Consider the following 21831-nt stretch of genomic DNA (forward strand, 5'->3'; position numbering starts at 1 on the left):
GTTCCCTCTTAATCTTTTTTTTTCTTCTTGAAGTTTATTTGTTGAAGAAACTGGACTGTTTGTCCTGTCTGGCTCATTCTGGACTCTGTTGATTGAGTTTCCATAGTATCTCAGAACTTGCTCCTTGTAGTTAGAATTAGAGACTGAATCTAATTACATTTTATTGGTTTCTTGGTGATATTGTATACCTTCCTGTATATTGTATACTTCCTATGTATCACATCAGGAGGCATATAATGTTTGATTATCTCTTTTTTGTGACTTAGGGGTAGTGATGGGTGTGATGGATGTAGGCAGTGATTTATCAGTGGTTACTACCAGTTCCATATTACTTACCTTAAAAACAGATAAAAGCAGTGATCATTGTTTGACCAAGTCCTTCATTTTCATTTTCTTCTGCCTTTTACGTCATTTAGCTTCCTCTCCAACCCTTAAAAGGACCTTAAAAATAATGTTCTGTGACTAGATTTTCTGTCATTTCTTATTTCTTAGTAGTTGTCTTTGTTTTCTAAAACCCTTCTTACTGATTCCTATGAGAGCTCTATGTCTACGAACAATAATTGCTCCTTTGAAGAACTTACCCACATGCATAGTTTCTAACTTGGCTGTGGTGGTTGCTTTCAAATCTGTATTTTGGGGCTCTAAATGAGCCCAACCTGTTTTAGGCGTATTTCAAGTTGCAAACACACTGGCACACGGTGCTCTTGCTCTGTGCCCTGGCCTTTCTCTTCCCGGTTGCTCAGGCCGCAGCCAAGCTTGTGCTGTCCTCTGGTGGTCAACATGGGAACTGGCTGCCCCTGCTGCATCTTCCCTGCCCTCTCCTCTTTTCTTTGTCAGGGGTTAATGGACTTTGCCCAGAACCTAGTCCATCCACACCAATTCCCTTCTCCTTTATCCTTATCCCCCTGAATTAGTTAATTCCACCTGAGACAGTCCTTTATATTGCTCAGCCTCTTCCTTCTCCCTCTTCTGCCTTTCTTGCTAATTACCTCAGAAAACCTCCCTTTCTTCCATCTGCCTGTGTTCCTATTTGTCAGCCTTTCAGAATTCAGTCTTGATTAGTAAGTATGCAGATCAAGGTAGTGATGCATCCGTGTCAAGGGAAAGAAAAACGTGTAAGTTTGAATAGAATTCGTTTGTACAGTTTATGAAGAACAGTTTATAAAGAACTAGTGTCATGAATATCTAAATTCTTTTGGAAAGTACCCAGAAATCCCCTCTAGAATCTTCTGAAAATACCTTTCTTACTCTCTTCTAATCAGAGTTGCTTTCCTTCAAGTAAAAACCTTCAAAATATAGATGCTGTTTTATGTCAGTTGTGTGGGTTTTTTTTTTTTTTTTTTTACAACCAGTAGGGTAGGAAACATCACATTTACAAAAATTCTTTTAATTTTTCATTTTTTAGGGGGAGAGAGCGAGCACAAGTGGGGGAGAGGGGCAGAGGGAGACAGAGAATCTTAGGCAGGCTCCATGCCCAGCATGGAGCCTGATGCCGGGTATGATCCCATGATCCCAGGATCATGACCTGAGTTGAAATCAAGAGTCGGACCCTCTACTGATTGAGCCACCCAGGTGTCTCAGGAAACAGGAAACAGCCTATTTTAAGTTCCTGTGTGCCATGCGTTACACTAACTGCTTAACTAATTATCTTATATTTTAAATTTTAACACTTTTGCAAAAGTAAGGTATTCTTGCTGTGTAAAAGAAGAAACAGAGGCTCATTGGTTACAAAACTTATCTGAGGTCACATAATCCATAACAACAAGGCCCTGGCTTTCACTCCAGGTCAGAATGACTCCAAGCCTGCATGTTTTACTGAATTGTGCTACCTCCTAGTATTGTCGTAATGCGTGATTTCACAAAATATGTGATTTTCTTGCTACTTTTAGGTTAAATAGGCTTTTGTGGACCAGCCTAGCCCAGAAGCCTAGCCAGAATCTTTACCATGATTCCCATGGGAAAACACATTTCAAATCCATGTATCAGTTTACAAGCAACCTTTTTGAAATACATATTACTAGTTGTCAAGGTTCAGAATCACCTTATGTAAAACTGGGTTCAGCCCTAGCTTTTTTCCTCTGGACGTTTTAGTTCCTGTCTCTGCTTTCCCATGTGTCAGTGGGAAATACCACAATTTTTATATTTTTTTGTAAGCTGTAAACCTTGGGTTCATAATCCTCTTATCTGGCTTCTTTGTGAACTGAAGGTACAGTCTGTGATAAAGCTTGCATTTCTTCATTTAAGCTCACAGTCAGTTTTGTCCTGTACTATTCCATTCCTACTGTGGCCACACTAGGCTCCAGATACTTCCCATCTTCCTTCCTCTCATTTCCCTGCTCCTTCCAGAAACAACCATCGAGCACCTAACCTGAACCAGACATTTTTCTAGCCACTAAGGAGTCCCCGCTCTGTTACTGTCTGTGTAGGTTCAAGGTCACCATTTTGGAACTATGACTCCTTATCTCTTAAATGGGATTAGTTATCCTTGCCTTATCTCAAGACTAGGGGGCTTACTCAGAGTATCTGAAAGATATGTATGTAAAAGTATAAGACAGACAAAACATGAAGGAAATAATATGCACACTTACGGTACCATCATCATATGTTACAGTTGTGGATTTCAAGAGTAAAAAGTGGTAACTTTTGAATTGATAAATCTTAAATGTTCTACAACCCATCTGAAGCATTGTTATTCTACTCTATAGACAACGGTACATGGACTCAGCTCTGGTTGGTGTCAGATTATCATGAGCATGGATCCCTTTTTGATTATTTGAACAGATACACAGTGACCGTGGAAGGAATGATAAAACTCGCTTTGTCCACAGCAAGTGGACTTGCCCATCTTCACATGGAGATTGTTGGTACCCAAGGTAACTCCCAAGTAATTCTGTTATTTAAGCTTTAAATTCCCCTGAATCTAATGTCTGTTAGAAAATTTTTGTGACAGGTCAGCCTAAGTGGAGATGTTTAAAATGAGGTTTTAAATGAAATTATTTTATCTTTCTGTTGAAAATCTCAGGGGGAATTAGCAATGTAGGAATTTGTTTAGAGATTCTCTAGTCATTGTGGCACCACTGACGTGCTCGTGAGTTCTTAAAAGTGGCATGTAGTCTTGTGATTTTGAGGATCTTCATTTTAGAATTAAAGTCTAAAAGAATGTATTTTTATGTGTAGTATCAAATGTAATGTGAAAGATGCTTTATAAAAATTAACATGCTATCTAATATTATCTGGCCATCTAATAATCATATATAACCCTGAGATAAGGAGACTGCATGAGACAGTTTATAGTTGAAAAATTTTAGTTACGAAATTGTTGTGGTATGATTTTTATGCCATGTAGGATATCAGATGCCAGTATCTCTCTCTCCTGTAGAGATTCTACACTTGCCATCACTCCGCACTTTACTGCACACATGCTATTTCACATCTTAGCCTCATCTTTGTAATTATTATTGTTGTTGATTGTACCAGCTCCACTGAGTTATAATTCACGTATCATACAATTCACCCATTTTAAGTGTATGGCTCAGTTTTTAGTGTATTCACAGAGTTGTGAATCACTGCAGTCAATTTTAGAACATTTTTCATCACTCCGGAAAGAAATACTGTGCCCATAGCAGTCGCTCCCCAGTTCCTCCCAAACTCCTTAGTGGCTGGCTTCTTTCTCTTAATGTATTTTCAAGGTTCATCCATGTTATAGCACATATCAGTCCTTCATTCCTTTTTATGGCCAAATGGTATTCTGTTGTTTGGACGTACCACATCTACCCATCAGTTGATGGACACTTGGGTTGTTTCCACTTTTGGCTGTTGTGAGTAATGCTGCCATGAACATTGGTGTACGCTTTTTTTATTTTATTTTTGTGTGTGTGGGCATATATTTTCAGTTCTCTTACACAGTGGAATTATTGGATTATATAGTAATTGATGGTGTTGGGGCACTGCCAGACTGTGACGATTTTTTCCGAAGTGGCTGTACCTTTTTACATTCCTGCCAGCAATGGAGGAGGGTTCTAGGGTTTCCACACTGTAATTATGAGTTTTTAATAGCATGTCTTCCCGTGGTTAGTATTAAAGGTTGTGAATCTAAAACTGAGTACATTACAGTTGGGAGGTAGATGAAGTGATGTAGATATTTGGTTCTTAGACTGAAATATCAGTCTGTGACTAGAGTTCTGTAAATAATTCATGAGATGTCAACAAACTAACGTCTTTAACCCCTAGGCTTCGAGTTGTTAGACTTACAGTTTTTGAGCACCATCTTTTAGAGAATCTTATTTTCTCTATGTTTTTTGAAGAAATGTGATTTCAGCAACTTTTGGTATAATGACTTGCTTGGGGTTGTTGAGTAACTGTCCAGGTATTGTGGATGATGCGGGCTGAGATGCTTTGACACTGCGCTGGGACAGGAGTAGAGGCTTTGAACCTAAAGGTGAGAATTGTGACTGGTATCACCTTTTAAATAATCACATTTAATTTTTGTTTCTTTAGGGAAACCAGCCATTGCTCATAGAGATTTGAAGTCCAAGAATATCTTAGTAAAGAAGAATGGAACTTGCTGCATTGCAGACTTAGGACTGGCAGTAAGACACGATTCAGCCACAGATACGATTGATATTGCTCCAAACCACAGAGTGGGAACAAAAAGGTATACTTGTGAATAGTATTTAATACCTTCTGAAATCAACTTCTTTTTCATTGCCTTCTCATTTGTATATACGTATCTTCTGAAACTCAAACCTGTACTTTATTAGATTGCCCACAGGTAGAAGATCTCATGGTCTTGCCTGCTCTGAAGCCAAGGTTACCTGACTTTAAAAGATGCCTGCTGATGAAAGGTGGCCCTTCCAGAATATTATCATTAGTTATATTAATTATAATAACAATATTAGCTGACGATAATAGGCTGCCCAGTATGTGCCAATCATTTTAATGGGTCTTGTATATATATCATCTCAGTTAATGCTCTCCTTATATGCTGTACTGTAGCTAGCCCAACCATTTCCTTATTTTATTATTTTTAAAAAATGTTTATTTATTTATTTTGAGAGAAAGAGAGAGCAGGGGAGGGGCAGAGAGAGAGGGAGAGATAGAATCCCAAGCAGTCTCTGTGCTGTTGGCACAGAGCCCAGCATGGGGTCCAATCCCACAGACTTCAAGACTGTGACCTAAGCCAGAATCGGGAGTCAGATACTTAACAGCTGAGCCACTCAGGTGCCCCCATTTTCTTATTTTTAGTTCCTGAGAATACACCTTTCTTTCTTCCTCAGAATTTTTGCATGTGCTGTTTCCCTGATTTGTCCTCACCCTTCCTTTCTCATAGGAAGCCTTTTCTCGACAGTGAAGTGCCTTTACCAAGGGCTCTCAGCAGGCTGAACCTGGACAGTTAAGGCACTTAGCACATTGTAATTCTCCATTTATCTGTCTGTATATTCCACTGGATGGCAAGCTGCTTGAGAGCAGCCTTGGATTCCCAGTATCCGTTACAGTGCTTAATACAGAGCAGGTCTTCAGTAAACATTTGTTGAATCCATGAATTTCAAAAGAACATAACTAGGTAGGTGTCCTTATCCTCATTTCATAGATGAGGAAACAGCCCCATGGAAGTTAAATAATGAGGCCAGCCTCATAAGGATGGTAACCTGAAGAGCTGAGATATGAACCTCGGCCTTTCTGACCCAAAAGGCCTTACTCTGTATCACAGCATGTTGCCACAACATATGTTCACACTACTGCCTCGGCTTTGGATAGAGCCAAGCTTCATTCTGTCTCAGTTGTATCTGTGATTTCTGGATTCAACAGGGACTCTCAGAACTTTTGACTTAGGGTCCAGGACAGTGGTTGCTGCAGATCAGGTCTTCGTGGATCCTGATCTCTAACTTTAGTAGGCTTTTTAAAACTTGAAAACCCTACAATGTGGCATCAATAGGAGGACTGGCGGGAGCCTGGGTGGCCCAGTTGGTTAAGTGTCTGACTTGATTTCGGCTCAGTTCATGAGTTTGAGCCCCACATCGGGCTCTGCACTGACAGTGTGGATCCTGCCTGGGATTCTGTCTCCCTTTCTCTCTGCCCCTCCCCCACTTGCTCTCTAAAAAATAGGAGGACTGGCATTCATTTTTTCCTATTATTTTGTTCCCTGGATTATGTCTTCGTCCTTCCTTTCATCCTCTTCTAGTGAGAAGATTTCTAGATTAAAATGTATGGTCCCTGCATGGTACTTGACAAAGTAGGTGGTGTATGTTAGGACATTTATCATAGTCATGGTTATTATATGTTGTGTCTTTCATTGGAAACTAAGATCATTAAGGCAGGTAGCATGAAATTGCTGTTTCAACTTTTCATGGGATTTAGTTAACATCAGTAATTTTCAAATCAGTATGGATATTTAATATTTTTGAGGGTAATATGATCTTAGTTATGTAATATTGTATGTATATGTCCATATATAGAGAGAGATATCTGCAAGGATGTTGATCAAAGTGTTAACACTGGGTGGTAGTAATGGAATGATTTTTTACTTTGTACTTTATGAACTTTGGGAAAATTTCTATAAGAAGTGTGAATCATTTTAAAAAGTAGCAGAACCATGCTAAAAGGGAAGAAAAATCTCAGAGGTAATACTGGTAATACTGATTTATTTTATTTTTTTAATTCTCAGGAGAAAAAAAATCTATGAAAGAGTTCAAAAGTATTGTGGCCACCATTACATAAAGTAAAATGCTGACTTCTTTTTTAGGTACATGGCCCCCGAAGTTCTAGATGATTCCATAAACATGAAACACTTTGAATCCTTCAAACGTGCTGACATCTATGCAATGGGCTTAGTATTCTGGGAAATAGCTCGACGATGTTCCATTGGTGGTAAATTTCTCCCCCTCCCCCATTAGTTTGTCATGAACAGAGAAGCTGTTCAGGGATAGCCTTGTTTTTTTTTTTTTTTAATTAAAAAAATTTTTGTTTAATGTTTATTAATTTTTGAGAGAAAGAGTGTGAGAGGGGGAGGGACAGAGAGAGAGAGAGAGACAGAATCCAAAGCAGGCTCCAGGCTCTGAGCTATCAGCACAGAGCCTGACACAGGGCTTGAACCCATGAACTGTGAGATCACGACCTGCGCTGAGGTCAGACACCTAACCGACTGAGCCATCCAGGTGCCCCTAGCCTTTTTTTATTGAGTGTAATTACACATATCAGCAGTGATCACTGAGAGTGCCAAAGAAAATAAAGGAGATAAAATCTGTGGTGAGAGGAAATGACATGACACACTTATTCTAGTGTATTCTTTTTCTATTTTCCATTTAAATCTTGGGAGCATCAGAAACCAAGCCCTTGTTATCTTGACATATAGTTATTTAGAGTGGATGACTACTTGAGAGGCCACCCAGGAAGCTGTTTCTAAATTATAACTGGGTCAAACTCATTTTCCCCCCTGAGATTGTGGGTATTTTGTCCAACTTCATAGCTGGACGTTACAAATACAGAATACAGTTATATCACCCTTACACTATGTTTTAAACTAAGTTTTAACTTAGGTTTAGTTTTAGATTGAGAAACTCCCATATTTACTTGAGGAATAGTTTCTTATCCTTGGGGCCCAGGCTTGGTTGAGACTAGGGTCTCAAGTTTATGTAACAGTAAGAGGGGGAGCATGTCTCTTACAGTGAAGAGGACAGATCCAAGTAGAGGTAAAGGACTTGCACCTCCGATTTGCTTGTAGGATTTACATCTCCGTGGTAGAGTGTAGATCCCTGTGCCAAGTGAGAGGGTAAGTGCTCACAGAATAAAAACTCTCATTTTTTGTACCATAGGGTTCTATAGGAAACTGTCAATCTGGTCAACATAGCTCATGGTTAACCATCGTCAAAATAGCCTTTGATGGGGCGCCTGGGTGGTTCAGTCAGTTAAGCGTCTGACTTCGGCTCAGGTCATGATCTCGCGGTCCGTGAGTTTGAGCCTCGTGTCAGGCTCTGTGCTGACAGCTCAGAACCTGTTTCAGATTCTGCGTCTCCCTCTCTCTCTCTCTGACCCTCCCCCATTCATGCTCTGTCTCTGTCTGTCTCAAAAATAAATAAATGTTAAAAAAAATAGCCTTTGCTGATCCCATGGTGATATTTAGTTGCAAGCTGTACTGGACCCAGTACCAACTCAGAAAGATGGGTTGTTGATGCAGATGTGGATGAGACAGACCAAGCCATAAGCACTTAGCTAATTCATGAATGGAACCCTGAATAGGACTCTCAGGTGTTCCTTTTCTGTCTGGACAAAGAATGGTCTGGCATTATCAATAAATTCTTCAAAATTGTTGTTGTTGTTTTTAACCAATATAGGAATTCATGAAGATTACCAGCTGCCTTATTATGATCTTGTACCTTCTGATCCATCAGTTGAAGAAATGAGGAAAGTTGTTTGTGAACAGAAGTTAAGGCCAAATATTCCAAACAGATGGCAGAGTTGTGAAGTGAGTGTTTCTTTTGGATACTATACAATTTTCTAAACTGTTTCTGCTTGTTAAGTGGAAATTTGCCTCTTTTTTTTTTTTAAGGAAAATAGACACAAGAATTTCTTTCTTTCTTCCTTTCTTCCTTCCTTCCTTCCTTCCTTCCTTCCTTCCTTCCTTCCTTCCTTCCTCCTTTCCTTTCCTTTCCTTTCCTTTCCTTTCCTTTCCTTTCCTTTCCTTTCCTTTCCTTTCCTTTCCTTTCCTTTCCTTTCCTTTCCTTTCCTTTCCTTTCCTTTCCTTTCTTTTTTTTTTCATGGCAATTAAACCAGTGAGTGAAAAACAGTTTTCATGTTTGATCTCAAGTCCATCAAAAGGGCCATGGAACATTTGCAGAGGCTGTCAGTGTATCAGAATAGTGTTTAAATCTACCAATGAACCAAGGCATCTGCATTTTATTTTATCTACCTATTTTGCTATCTGTCTTTTACATGGAGTGTTTAATCCTAATGCACTTACCGGTCTGGTGGAATTTAAGTTCACCATCTCTCTCTCTCTCTTTTTTTTTTTTTTTTTTTGATAAGTACATTCCTTAATCTCTATCACCTATTTAACCCATACCCCCATCCACTGGCCCTTTGGTAAACATCAGTTTGTTTTCTGTATTTAAGAGTCTATTTCTTGGTTGTCTCTCATTTTTTTTCTTGTTTTGTTTCTTAAATTCCACATATGCGTGACAGCATATGGTATTTGTCCTTCTCTGGTTGACTTATCTCACTTAGCATTATATCCTCTAGATCCACCCATGTTGTTACAAATGGCAAGATTTCATTCTTTTTTGTGACTGAATAATATTTATCCATTGGTTGCTTCCATAGTTTAGCTATTGTAAATAATGGTGCAATAAATGTAGGGGTACATGTATCCCTTTCAATTAGTGTTTTTTGTAGTTTTGAGGTAAATACCCAGTAGTGCAATTCCTGGATCGTAGGGTGGTTCACTTTTTAATTTTGGGGGGAATTTCCATACTATTTTCCAAAATGGCTACACCAATGTGTATTCCCACCAGTAGTGCAAGAGGGTTCTTTTTTCTTCACATCCTCACCAATGCTTGTTTCTGGTTTTTTATTTTAACCATTCTGACAGGTGTGAGGTGATAGCTCATTGTAGTTTTGATTTGTGTTTCTCTGATGATGAGTGATGTTGAGCATCTTGTGTTTGTAGTCATCTGTATATCTTCTTTGAGAAATGTCTATTCATTTCTTCTGTCCATTTTTTAATTGGATTATTTTGGGGGGTATATACTTGTATCAGTTCTTTATATATTTTGGATACTAACCCTTTATCAGATATGTCATTTAAAAATATCCTCTCCCATTAGTTTTGTTGATTATTTCCTTTGGTGTGCAGGTTTTTATTTTGATGTAATCCCAATAGTTTATTTTTGCTTTTATTTCCCTTGCCTCAGGCGACATATCTAGAAAAATGTTGCTACAGCCAATATCAGAGATAATTACTGCCCATCCTTTCTTCAAGAATTTTTATGGTTTCAAGTCTTACATTTAGGTCTTTAATCCATTTTGAGTTTATTTTTGTGCATGATGAAAGAAAGTGGTCCAGTTTCATTCTTTTGCATGTGACTGTCCAGTGTTCCCAACACCATTTGTCTTTTTCCGATTGTGTATTCATTCCTGCTTTGTTGATTAATTGGCCAAATAATTATAGGTATACTTATTGGTTTTCTGTCCTATTCTTTTGATCTCTATGTGTCTATTTTTAGGCCAGTACCATACTATTTGAATTACTACCACTTTGTTATATAAGTTAAAATCTGGAACTGTGATACTTCCAGTTTGGTTTTTTTGTTTTTGTTTTTGGTTTTCCTTCAAGAAAGCTTTGACTGTTTAGAGTCTTTTGTGGTTCCATACCAATTTTAGGATTGTTTGTTCTAGTTCTATGAAAATGCTATTGGTATTTTGAGAGGGATTACATGAAATGTATAGATTGCTTTGCGTAGAATAGACATTTTAACAATATTTGTTCTTCCATCCCATGAACATGGAATGTCTTTCCATTTCTTTGTATCATCTTGAACTTCCTTCATCAGTGTTTTATAGTTTTCAGAGTATAGGTCTTTTACCTCTTGGGTTGAGTTTATTCCGAAATATTTTATTGTTTTCAGTGCAATTGTAAATGGGATTGTTTTCTTAATTTCACTTTCTGCTGCTTCATTATTAGTGTATAGAACTGCAACAGATTTTAAAAAATTTTTTCAAGTTGATTTATTTATTTATTTATTTTGAGAGAGAGAGTGTGAGTGGGGGAGGGCCAGAGAGAGAGAATCCCAAGCAGTTTCTGTATTGTCAGTGCAGAGCCTGGTGAAGGGCCTGATCCCACGAACTGTGAGATCATAACCTGAGCTGAAATCAAGAGTACTTGGAAGTATTCATGCACTCATTAAGTAGAGCACATTATTAAACAGATGGCTTTTTTTTTTTTTTTTTTTTTTTTTTTTTAGAGAAAGAGCGAGAGCCTGAGCGTGAGCTGCAGAGAGGGGCAGAGGGAGAGAGAGAATCTGAAGCAGGCTCCATGCTCAGCATGGAGCCTGACGTGGGACTTGATCCCACGAACCTGGGATCATGACCTGAGCTGAAAACAAGAGTCAGAAGCTTTAGTTTTACTGAGTCACCCAGGCACCTCTAAACAGATGGCTTTTTAAGCATGAGGAAAAGTTAGCAGTTAACATTAAGAGCACACATGCAATTTGCTGAATTAATGCCATCGCTGTCATTTTTGTTTTTTCTCAATTTGATTAGTTTTATATGTACTTTATACTAATTCAGTCTTACACTTTTCTAGGGTTTTATGAATCTCCTCTCAATAGTTGAAACACAGTAAGAACATGAAACTGATAGAATAACTGAAGAAATGTCTTGCAAAATCTTCTGATATTTTCCAGTCTGGACTTATAGTTCTCTAGGCCCACTGTGCAGCTTTCCCCTTGGGATATCCCTCACCTTTGGGAGGATTCCCTCACCTGGGATTCCCTTTCCCTTTGTTATGGTGAATATTCTTTCCTGGCTGCATGACTTCCTGTTTCTGGTTTATTCAGGTTCCTCCCTCTTTTAAGTCTCTGCTCAGACGTTACCTTGTTATACCCATTTCAAATATCATCTTCTTTCCCTGGCATATTTTATCTGCTTCCCTAAATGATGTTTCTCCGTAGCACTTACCACTGCCCGTCCATGTATTTTACTTACTTATTAATTATATGCTTTGGCTCTCTAGAATGTGAGCTTTATGAGGGTAGGGATTTTGTCTGTTTGCTCGCTATTGTATCCCCAGTACCTAGGACAGTATCTGGTAGATGGTAGGCTGTCAGTAAATTTATTATTTTGTTGAATGAGTATATGTATGTGATAGGAACTTGATCCTTTTTATCTGGAAACAAATGTTCATTTCTAGAAAATGTCCCTGAAGTATTTCTTTGATTTGTTCCCTTCCATTTTCCTCCATTCTTTTTTAAGTTTATTTATTTTGACTGTGAGAAAGCACGAGTGGGAGAGTAGCAGAGACAGAGAGGGAGAGAGAGAATTCCAAGCAGGTACTGCCCTGTCAGTGCAGGGCCTGATGTGGGGCTTGAACTCACAAACCATGAGATCATGACCTGAGCTGAAGCCAGGCACTTAACCGACTGAGCCATTCAGGCGCCTCCTCCTCTGTTATCTTTCTTACAGTCTACTTAGGAATGGTAGACCTCTTGAAGAGGCCTTCTAATTTTCTTGTCTTTTCCTCCAGCTCTGGTTTTTTTCTACACTTTCCAGGAGGTTTATCAACTTTTATCTTTTTTTATCAGGTTTATTTTCCAATTCTTCTGTCAAGTTTTTCCAAAGTCAAACAGGAAGCAAAAAAACGATCAATGGTAAATCTAACATGAACATTTTCTTTTATCTCCTTAAGGATATTAATGATAAGTTGTTGATGTTTTCTTCTCTGTACAACTGTTTTTTCCAAGTTGCTTTGTTCTGTATCAGCTTCTGCATTCATATTGCTTTCTCTGGTGTCTAATCAAACTCCTGCTCTCTTCCTGTTTAAAAATAGGATGCTAAAAGCCGATGGGAAGCTTTGTGCACATGAAGGGAGCTTATCACCTGTGATCTTTAGGGTGATCTAACTGGGTTACTCGCTTGGAGAGCCACTGATGGCAGTATCTTCAGGTCTTTCCACTTGGGCTCGCATTCCCCAGAGAGGACTCTTACAGTCTCTTGCCTGGAGGAGTGTCTACAGGTTGTGGCCTGTGTTTTGGGGAGAAAGCTTATGGTCTTCTCATTTAGTGAGTTGTCAGTATGGAACTTTGCCCCCATGTTCCCCAAGTCAGAGGTCTCTGCTTTACCCTCTCAGATACCAATCTCTAGTCTTTTGCTGGTGGGGGACTGCAGTCACCCAACTATGTGATGCTCAGGGAGGGGCAAGGATCTGGGGTTCCAGCTCTTTTGGCTGATCCTATTTTTAGCTTGCACTTCACCTCAGAGGAACTCAATGCAGTTAATTCCTCGGATTTTGGGGGCGTTTCAGTGTGAGTCAAGTTCCTTATTTGCCATGTACAACTCTGGTTTAGGATTCAGATTTTTTAGGTCTGCTAATAAGTAAGTCACCCCTTGTCCATCTGCTTTCCAGCTGCTGACAGCAGTACCCTACTGAAGGGAATTGAGGAGGTTTCTATTCATTTGTTATTACAGATAATGCTGAAACAAACAAAAACTTGAACGTATGTCACTTGGAAAGAAACTGTACAGAGTAAAGATCTAATCCAGATGAATGGAAAGTGGTGCATGCGTTAACTATAATTTTTCTTCTATTTTCTTGCAGGCCTTGAGAGTAATGGCTAAAATTATGAGAGAATGTTGGTATGCCAACGGAGCTGCTAGACTTACAGCTTTGAGGATTAAGAAAACATTGTCACAACTCAGTCAACAGGAAGGCATCAAAATGTAGTTCTGCGGCTTCGCCTGAACTCTGCTTTTCTTCAGATCTGCTCCTGGGTTTTAATTTGGGAGGTCAGCTGTTCTACCTCACTGAGAGGGAATAGAAGGATATTGCTTCCTTTTGCAACAGTGTAATAAGGTCAATGAGAAACTCCCCAGGATTTCTTTGGACCCAGGAAACAGCCATGTGGGTCCTTTCTCTGCACTATGAACACTTCTTTCCCAGGACAGTTACAAAGTGTTGTGTAGTCTACCTTTATTTTTTATTAACACAAAACTTGGTTGTTTTTTTGTTTTTTTAAAGATGATTGCTGATCTTAACTTTAGGTTAACTCTGCTGTGCTGAAGATCATCTTTAAGGGTAAAGGAGCTGGATTGTTGAGTTACACGAAACATTTCTTATTTTTCAGGAAAGTGATTTTATTCCTGGTTAGTACATTCTCAGAGGATTCTGAACCACTAAAGAGTTTCCTTGATTCAGACTTTGAATGTACTGGTCTATAATTTTCAGGATCTTAAAACTAACACTTATAAAACTCTTATCTTGAGTCTAAAAATGACCTCATATAGTAGTGAGGAACATAATTTATGCAATTGTATTTTGTATACTATTACTGTTCTTTCACATATTCAGAACATTACATGCCTTCAAAATGGGATTGTACTATACCAGTAAGTGCCGCTTCTGTGTCTTTCTAATGGAGATGAATAGAATTGCTTAAAGTCTGTGTGTCTTAAAACCTATAGTATTTCAATTCAAGAAATTTATTTATCTGGGTAGCCCAGACTTTCTCTGTCTAGTTTTTTGGAGGAATTTTTGTAGTATGTCATTTGGTAGTCCATTTTGAAAATGCCTTTCTCCTACCAAAATGTGCTTAAACCACTAAAGAAATGAAGTGGCATTAATTGGTAAATGTTATCATGGTCATATTTGAATATTCTCACTTCAAGCTTTTGCATTTAAATTGTGTTGTCTAAGTATACCTTAAGTCAAGTGGCACTCTAGATGCTTATAGTACTTTAATAATTTAAAACTTGTAGCCTACAGACTAATTTTTCTAAAAGGGAAAATTTGTCTAGCTGCTTGTGAAAAGTTGTGTGGCATTCTGTAAGCCATTTTTTTCTTTATCTGATCAAAGACAGTGTTATTTTTTTAAGAAATGAATTACATTTAAAATTAGGATATGGTTGATGTTAAATAATAGGTTTTTTTCTAGGAAGGTAAAGGTAATTAATCATTTGAATAGCTAACAGGTGTGCAAGAGAGTCACATTCGTTATGTCGGAGTCAGTGTTCAGTGGGCTTTCTGTCTTTGTAACTAAGGTCAGAGTTCGTGTGGTTCTGGAGTCTCACTACCCTTTGAAGAAGGCAGCTTCTAATTCAGTCTTTCCCTCCGTGTGCGCATACTGTGCACAAGTGCTTAATCTCCATGGTTATGTAACGAGTTCAGTACACCCTTGATATTTGGGAGTGGTAGCTAAAGAACATCCTGAGTATAGGTTCTCCATTTACAGATGTTTTTAGTCAAATTAAATGTTTCAAGCAAACTCGTCATGGTCTTCACATTAACTTGAAACTAACTTACAATAACTGGTTTTTACTTCCAGTGCTAAAAGTCCTTTAGGGCTTTTATAATTTTCAGAGTTCTCTTTATCACTGTGATCTTATTCTGACGGGAGAGAAAAAACTATCATAGCAATGAGGCAAGACATTGACTTTATACTGCTATCAGTTTCTAAATGAAAGGGTCAGAATAACCTTTACAGTATTTTGGTCAGTAAGAGATAGTGGCCATTTACACTGACTGGGCTGCATTCTGATAATGTCTTATCTCTTATACATAGAATAAATTTGAAAGACTATTTGGTCTTAAAGCCAAAGTAATTTTAGAATGAATGACATATACATAGGAATTTAGTGTCAATTTCATGTGTTTAAAAACATCATGGGGAAAATGTGCTTAGAGGTTAATATTTTGACTCCAAATCTGAGTTTTTTCTGTAGTTACCATGATTTTAATTTTGTCAAAGCAAATGAATGAGTTTGAGGGGTTTGTTTTTATAAATATGTTAGATTTCCTGTTTAATAATCTCTAGCTCTGTGATTATAAGTACCTTTTTTTTTTTTTTTTTTTTTTTTTTGGCCATTTCTAAGCCTACCAGATCTGCTTTATGAAATCCAGGGGACCAATGCTAAAACTATTTTTATATAATTTTAAGAACATACCAAAAGTTCTTGTCTGATTTGAAATTGTGATACATAATTTCTCACTTTCCTATAAGGTAAAGTAATCCACTTTTACTGAAGATATTCTTTATTGAATCAAAGATTGAGTTGCAGTTATACTGTTCTTGCCTAAGTGAATAAAATGTACTTTTGGGGAGTCAGGGAATTTTTTTTAAAGTTGGAGTTTAGTTCTAAATTGGGTTTATTATTGCAGCAAATTCCTTTTTTGGCTAATGAGTTTGATAAACCCCATTTGGCTAATATTGGAAACGGAAGTCACTTAAAAGATGAAATAGATCCTGATTGCTACGGCCATAACTGCAGATAAGTTTGACTAGAGCGTTAATTTTGTCACTCAGAAACACAAGCGTTTGTTTATGCTGCCTGTCTTCAGACGTTCACCTTCCAAGATTAAACTTGGCTTAAAATGTACCTTCAGACCAGTTACCTGTCCACGTCCATTTTGTCAGTACCCTGGAGGACTGGGGATGAGGGAGGTACGACCCGGTGGGGCACAGGTGTCCCCGGTCCTTCCTTTATAACTTCAGCTTAGTTTTCTCAACCGGCCTTCCTGCTGGTCCCTGCTCAGAGACCATTGCCTTGCCGCCACCATGCCCTGCCCATATCCCCTCAGCAGCCTTTTGACTGAATAGCTGCTTTTGGTATCTAAATGATTGATGGAAACGTAGGACGTGCTTCCATTTCTTTGAGTCATGGGGTGTTGCTGGGAGGGCTCTCCCAAGTTTGGAGACTGGGTGGGTGATGGCTCTGCTGGCTGCCTTGTTGTGACTTCAGTTATGGCCAGGGAGTGGGAAGGCAGCAAGGTGGCAGTATGGCAATAGGAGTTGTGCCAGAAGCAGTGGCCGATCCTACCCACTGTAGGACAGGGTAAGGTCTGAAGAAGGGAGCCTGTGATTCTGCTGTAATGATATTGCTCAAGAAGTGCCTCGAGTCAGTGCACAGTGCCATGGCCATCAAGATTTCCAAATTTCAGTTCTCCTTATGACATTTAGTGATCAGCTCATGCGTGAGCTACCTTCTGTTCCCCCTCTACATCGCGAACTGTCCCACTTAGACTGTTTTGTGAAACAAGATGGCCTATTGCCAATTAAAATGCAGAACAAAATCAGTATCCCAGTAGACCTGTCATATCAAAAGTTTATTTTTATCCTTGCACTGAAAGAGTGATTATAAGTCAACTGTTTCTTTTTGTTTCTTGACTGTGGCAGTGTTCTGGCTCCAAATGATGGAATTTCCAAACAGTGGTTCTGTTACAGCTTGGCAGGAAATGCCAATTCAGATATTTTTGAGATCCTAAAGAATAGCTCTGGACATGTAATCTGTAGCTTCTTGAGTGTGATTAAGAACGCTGAAATACCCACGGGCCCCTTCCGGCAGTGCTGGGATTCTAAGTCATTCTGAGGATTGTCAGTACATTCAAGCTTTTCCACACCATTATGCAATCTTACTTGTAATTGTAAACTTCTAAGAATGTGGTTAATAATATTCAACCTGTTTCTTAAAACTTAAAAAGAACTTAAGTGAATTTGTTTTTATTTTTTAACAAGATTTATGAATTGAATATCGTGAACCGTGTTTTGATATCCCTTTTTCACCTTGTGCCAATGGAATGGGGTGTTTGATATTTCTTTCTATGTCAAGGAGATGCTTCAAAATGTCAATTGCTTTAAACTTAAATTACCTCTCAAGAGACCAAGGTACATTTACCTCATTGTATATATAATGTTTAATATTTGTCAGAGCATTCTCCAGGTTTGCAGTTTTATTTCTATAAAGTATGAGTGTTATGTTGCTAAATTACTCAAATGGTACTGTATTGTTTATATTTGTACCCCAAATAACATCTTCTATACTCTCTGTTTTCTGTATTTTATTGTATTCGTGCAAAATTCTTTTGGCTTTTACCAGTGTAACCTCTGCCCTTTCGGATGTGTACAGAAAATGTCCATGTAAATTTTCATTTAAGTTGAATGATTTTGAGAAACCTATAAAGAGGAAAGAAAAACAAAGACGACAGTTCCCCAGAAGTTTTTAAAAATTGTATATTGTATTTGTAGTAATATTCTGAATGAGCTGTAAATAGGAAGTAGAAGAGCGATGCTTATGTCGGGTCCTAACACTACAGTAGAGAAGTGGAAGCAATGCAAATAAATGACTTTTTTTTCCCAAGTGCTAGTGGCATCATTTAAAATAAAGTATGTATATTGGACTGAGCCATGCTGATATGAAATGCAGTTGCTATAGACAGATACTAGAGTCTTTGGATTATTCCTCAGTACAAGTTGCAACATGGTAACGGGGCTGAGAAGTGCCCACCTGCCTTGAAGGTGCATCCGTGGCGTCCTCCCACATGCGTGGGGGTGCCTGATCTGTCAGGGGATGGGATGGACCTGCCTCCACGTGAACTGCTTATTGTCTCTCACTCCGCAGGTTTGCTAATGTTTTGTTAAAGATGTTACTATTTTGATTCTCAAAGTTTTTTCAGTGATTTTCAAAGGAAATTGAGTGCATCCTCTTTCCTAATTTAAGGATTTGTGAGAATTGGCATTTTTTTTTTTTTAAGTCAGTTTGAACAGTTAGTATGCTAACTCGGCCGATAAGGAAACTGAGAAAATAGCAGTGGAGAGAGGTGATGTGTCCCCAAACTCTTGACTAACATTGAGAAAGGTTTTATGGATTGGATTGTTCTTGCGTTAAACACTGTCACTTCAGTTCAAAGACTGGATTTAGGGATTTTTTTTTTTTCTTTCTCTATACTAAAGAAGACACATCACCAGGATGTAGCGCTTTTATTGAAAGATGGAAAAAAGTAAAGTTATTTTTAAAATACAGATTCAGAGAAACAGCAGAACTAGCTTTATACTGGTCTCTTCTATTTTGGAAAAAGTGTTTTTACATATGTGGCCTCCCGGACATATCTTGTAGCTCTTCACCGTCTGTTTGGCTTTACCACTGAGGATTTACAAAAGAGTGGGGCTACTCTGAAAGACAAGAAAATCTTGATGTTATAAAAGGTAAGGCCGAGTCATGCAGGGCTCAGCCCTGCATATTTTTTCAGAATTGGGAAAGAAACTATATTAAATCATTATGGGAAAAAAAAAGGATTCTTTATGAGAGCTAAAGAGAAATAGAAAAAGTAAGAAACTTAAGAGAACTATTTTCTTTCCTGTTAGAAGGAATAGAATTATAAAGGGGGATTGGCAACTTAAGTATTTCAAAAGGGAAAGGGGAAAGAAACCATTGACGGAGGGTACAGAAAAATAGGAAGTAAAGGGGAGTATTGGCATGGACCAGTAATGAAATGTGCACATGTCATAGGCAGCACTAAAACACTGGGATCTTGATGTTGTGGTAGATGGTGTGCAGGGAAGTCTAGTTCTTTGTTAGAGGTGTGGTTGATAGACTATTTGGTAACGTTAGACATTTTATTTTTTCAAAGGAATCTTTATTTTATTTATTTAGAGAGTGCAGAGGAGAGGGGCAAGGGGAGAGAGAATCCCAAGCAGGCTCTGCACTGTCAGCATGGAGCCAAGGTGGGGCTCAATCCCACGAACTGTGAGATCATGACCTGAGCTGAAATCAAGAGTCATACGCTTAACTGACTGAGCCACCCAGGCACCCCCGCCCCAGTGTTAGACCTTTTAAAAGGAAAAACTGTGGGAAGGGTTGTGGATGTCAACCATAAAGTAAAGTTAGAGCTGCTGCTTGGCACCCCGGATACCTAGAAGAGGAGTCAGGTGGTCATTGGATTCATAAACTGAAATACATGTGGGCATTCAGCGAGTGATGGATTAAATGCACTTTTGAGATTTAATTCCAGATGTGCAGAGATCATTGTACTGATCATCACCTAATGTGGAGTTTTCCCAAGTGCTTTTATATGTATGGTCTCACCTGACTTTTGCAACTAGGACAGATGGTGGCCAACTGAGTGTCCTGAGGAGGGTAGAGAGGACTTGGAGGAGGCTGGCAGTCCTTCCTTTAGGGAATGACTGAAGGTGAGCTGGCTGCAAATTGGATAGAGGGGTGAGGCCAGAGAGGGCAGATGCTGTGTAAGAGTCTCAGGAGCAGCTTTCTCTCCCTCACTGGCTTTGCACTTGGTGAGCTTCTTTAACCCAGAAGCTTCTTTCACTCCTGGCTTCTTCCCTGAGAGTTCAAAGCCTTGTAGCTTGGGAGGCTGGTGGCAGCCAGCCAAGTCCCAGAGTCAGACCCAAGGAGAGTGAGACTTCAAAATATCTCTCCTCATAGCAAAACAGACAAACCAAAACACTCAAAAAACCTAGAAAGCTGAACATTCTAGATGTTCTCAATACGTAGCAGACCTACCTAGACCTGAACAGGCTAGAGCAGTTATAAGCAGTACAGGTGGAATAGGCCACAGATGACCTACAGGTGCACGTCTCTCTGGTTCCTGGGTAGGGGAGGCTCAGGGAGGGCACCTAGGTACAATGGAGCAGGTTTATATACACCAAGCTCAGATCTTTCCTTCCTTTTCCAACTACTGGATTCCTGAGAGTGTAGGGAGGGTGATTCCTGCTGCCCTGAGCTCTAGTCAGCTTAGAAGGGCTGGGCATCCTGTGATTGTGACCCAGATTTAGGGCCTGTAGATTTGGGATTAGGTTGCCACTCTCCCCAGTAGGCTCCAGAGTGTCTGATATTTCTACATCTAATCTTAAAGCCCGCTGGCGTAACAGTCCCCTTGGGATCTCTGACTCGAGACCAGCAAAGGGGCTGTGGGCTCATAGGTGATCATTGGACTTTCAGGAAGCTCCAGGGACTTCTGGAGGATTTGGACACAAGTTAGCTTTCAGAAATGAAGGCGTAAAATAAGGTGGCAAAATAAAAAGATAAACTAAACCAATTTTTTTTGCCTATGGATCTGTTTTTAAATTCTTCAGAACGAAAATATGATGGCTACTCGAATCCACAGGATAGAATGAAGAGTCCTGTAAATGGTAAATATGTGAGTAAATATAAAGGATTGTATAAATGTATGGCTGACATAACAATTACTACAAACGTGCTTCCGATGATACCCGCTTAAGATCGCACACTTCTACGTGTAGTTCGGAAGTTCAGGGATAATGTGGCTCAGTTGGCTCTCTGATCCTTGGTTTTGAAGGTCAAAATCAAGGTGTGGGCTGTACAGTATTCTTTTCTGGAGGCTCAGTATAGATTGACTTCCAAGCTCATTCAGGTTGTTGGTAACATTTGGCTCCATATGGTTGTAAGACTGAGCCCCCGTTTCCTTGCTGACAGGAGTTGTTCTCAGCCTCTAGGAGCCACTCACATTTCTTGGCTGTTGGCTCCTTTCCTCCAACTTCAAAGCCAGCAACAGCAATTTGGTTCCTTCTCATACTTCATCTCTCTGGTCTCTTCTGCCTCATCTCTGTATCTCTCTTCCACTACATTTCTCTCTGATGGACTCTTCTGCCTCCCTCTTCTATTGTTCAGGGCTCATGTGATTACACTGGGCCCATCTGGATAATCTAGGATAATTGCCCTATGTAGTAACCTTAATTTCATTTGCAAAGTCCTTTCAAGACAGCACCTTGATTGAATAACCAGAGGATGGGAATCTTGGGGAGACATTTGCTTACACAATAAATGTATGTTTTCCTTTTTTTAAATGCCATGCTATTGTATAATGCAATAATAACACTGTATTGTTGGGGTTATAACATAGGTGCAATGTATATTATAATAATAGCACAAAGGAGGGAGTAGGAATTGGAGCTATATTGAAACAAAGCTTCTGTATTCATTGGAATTATGTTAATATTAATCTGAAGAATATTGTGCTAAATTGAAATGCATATTATTGTAGTCCCTAGAGGAACCACTGAAATAATACTCAAAAAATATAGTTAAAAAATCAACAGAGGGGTGCCCGGGTGGCTCAGCTGGTTAAGCGACTGACTCTTGATTTCATCTTAGGTCATGATCTCATGGTTCATGGAGTCGAGCCCCACGTTGGGCTGAAAATGGAGTCTGTTTAAGATCCTCTCTCTTCCTCCTTCTCTGAGCGTGTGTGCTCACTCTCTCTCTGTCTCTCAAAAAAAAAAAAGTTAAAAAGTTACAGAAAAATATATACTGCAAGTGGTAACCATAAGAAAGCTGTAATGGCTATATTAATATCAGGTAATGTGGGTTTTTAGACAA

General features: G+C 39.0%; 1 protein-coding gene across 3 annotated transcripts in view; it reads left to right on the forward strand.

Annotated features, from left to right (window-relative positions):
- TGFBR1 (transforming growth factor beta receptor 1) overlaps positions 1-17838 on the forward strand; it is a 56974-nt gene extending 39136 nt beyond the window's left edge. For all 3 annotated transcript variants that reach the window (XM_042965345.1, XM_042965346.1, XM_042965347.1), the window contains exons 5-9: positions 2706-2873; positions 4498-4654; positions 6743-6867; positions 8331-8461; positions 13307-17838. In XM_042965345.1, coding sequence (XP_042821279.1) covers positions 2706-2873; positions 4498-4654; positions 6743-6867; positions 8331-8461; positions 13307-13432 — 707 coding nt within the window. In that variant the 3' untranslated portion in view covers positions 13433-17838. The remainder of the gene's footprint in view (positions 1-2705; positions 2874-4497; positions 4655-6742; positions 6868-8330; positions 8462-13306) is intronic.
- Positions 17839-21831: the final 3993 nt, after the last annotated feature.

Source organism: Panthera tigris, chromosome D4 (genome assembly GCF_018350195.1).
Source record: "Panthera tigris isolate Pti1 chromosome D4, P.tigris_Pti1_mat1.1, whole genome shotgun sequence".
Lineage (NCBI taxonomy): Eukaryota > Metazoa > Chordata > Mammalia > Carnivora > Felidae > Panthera > Panthera tigris.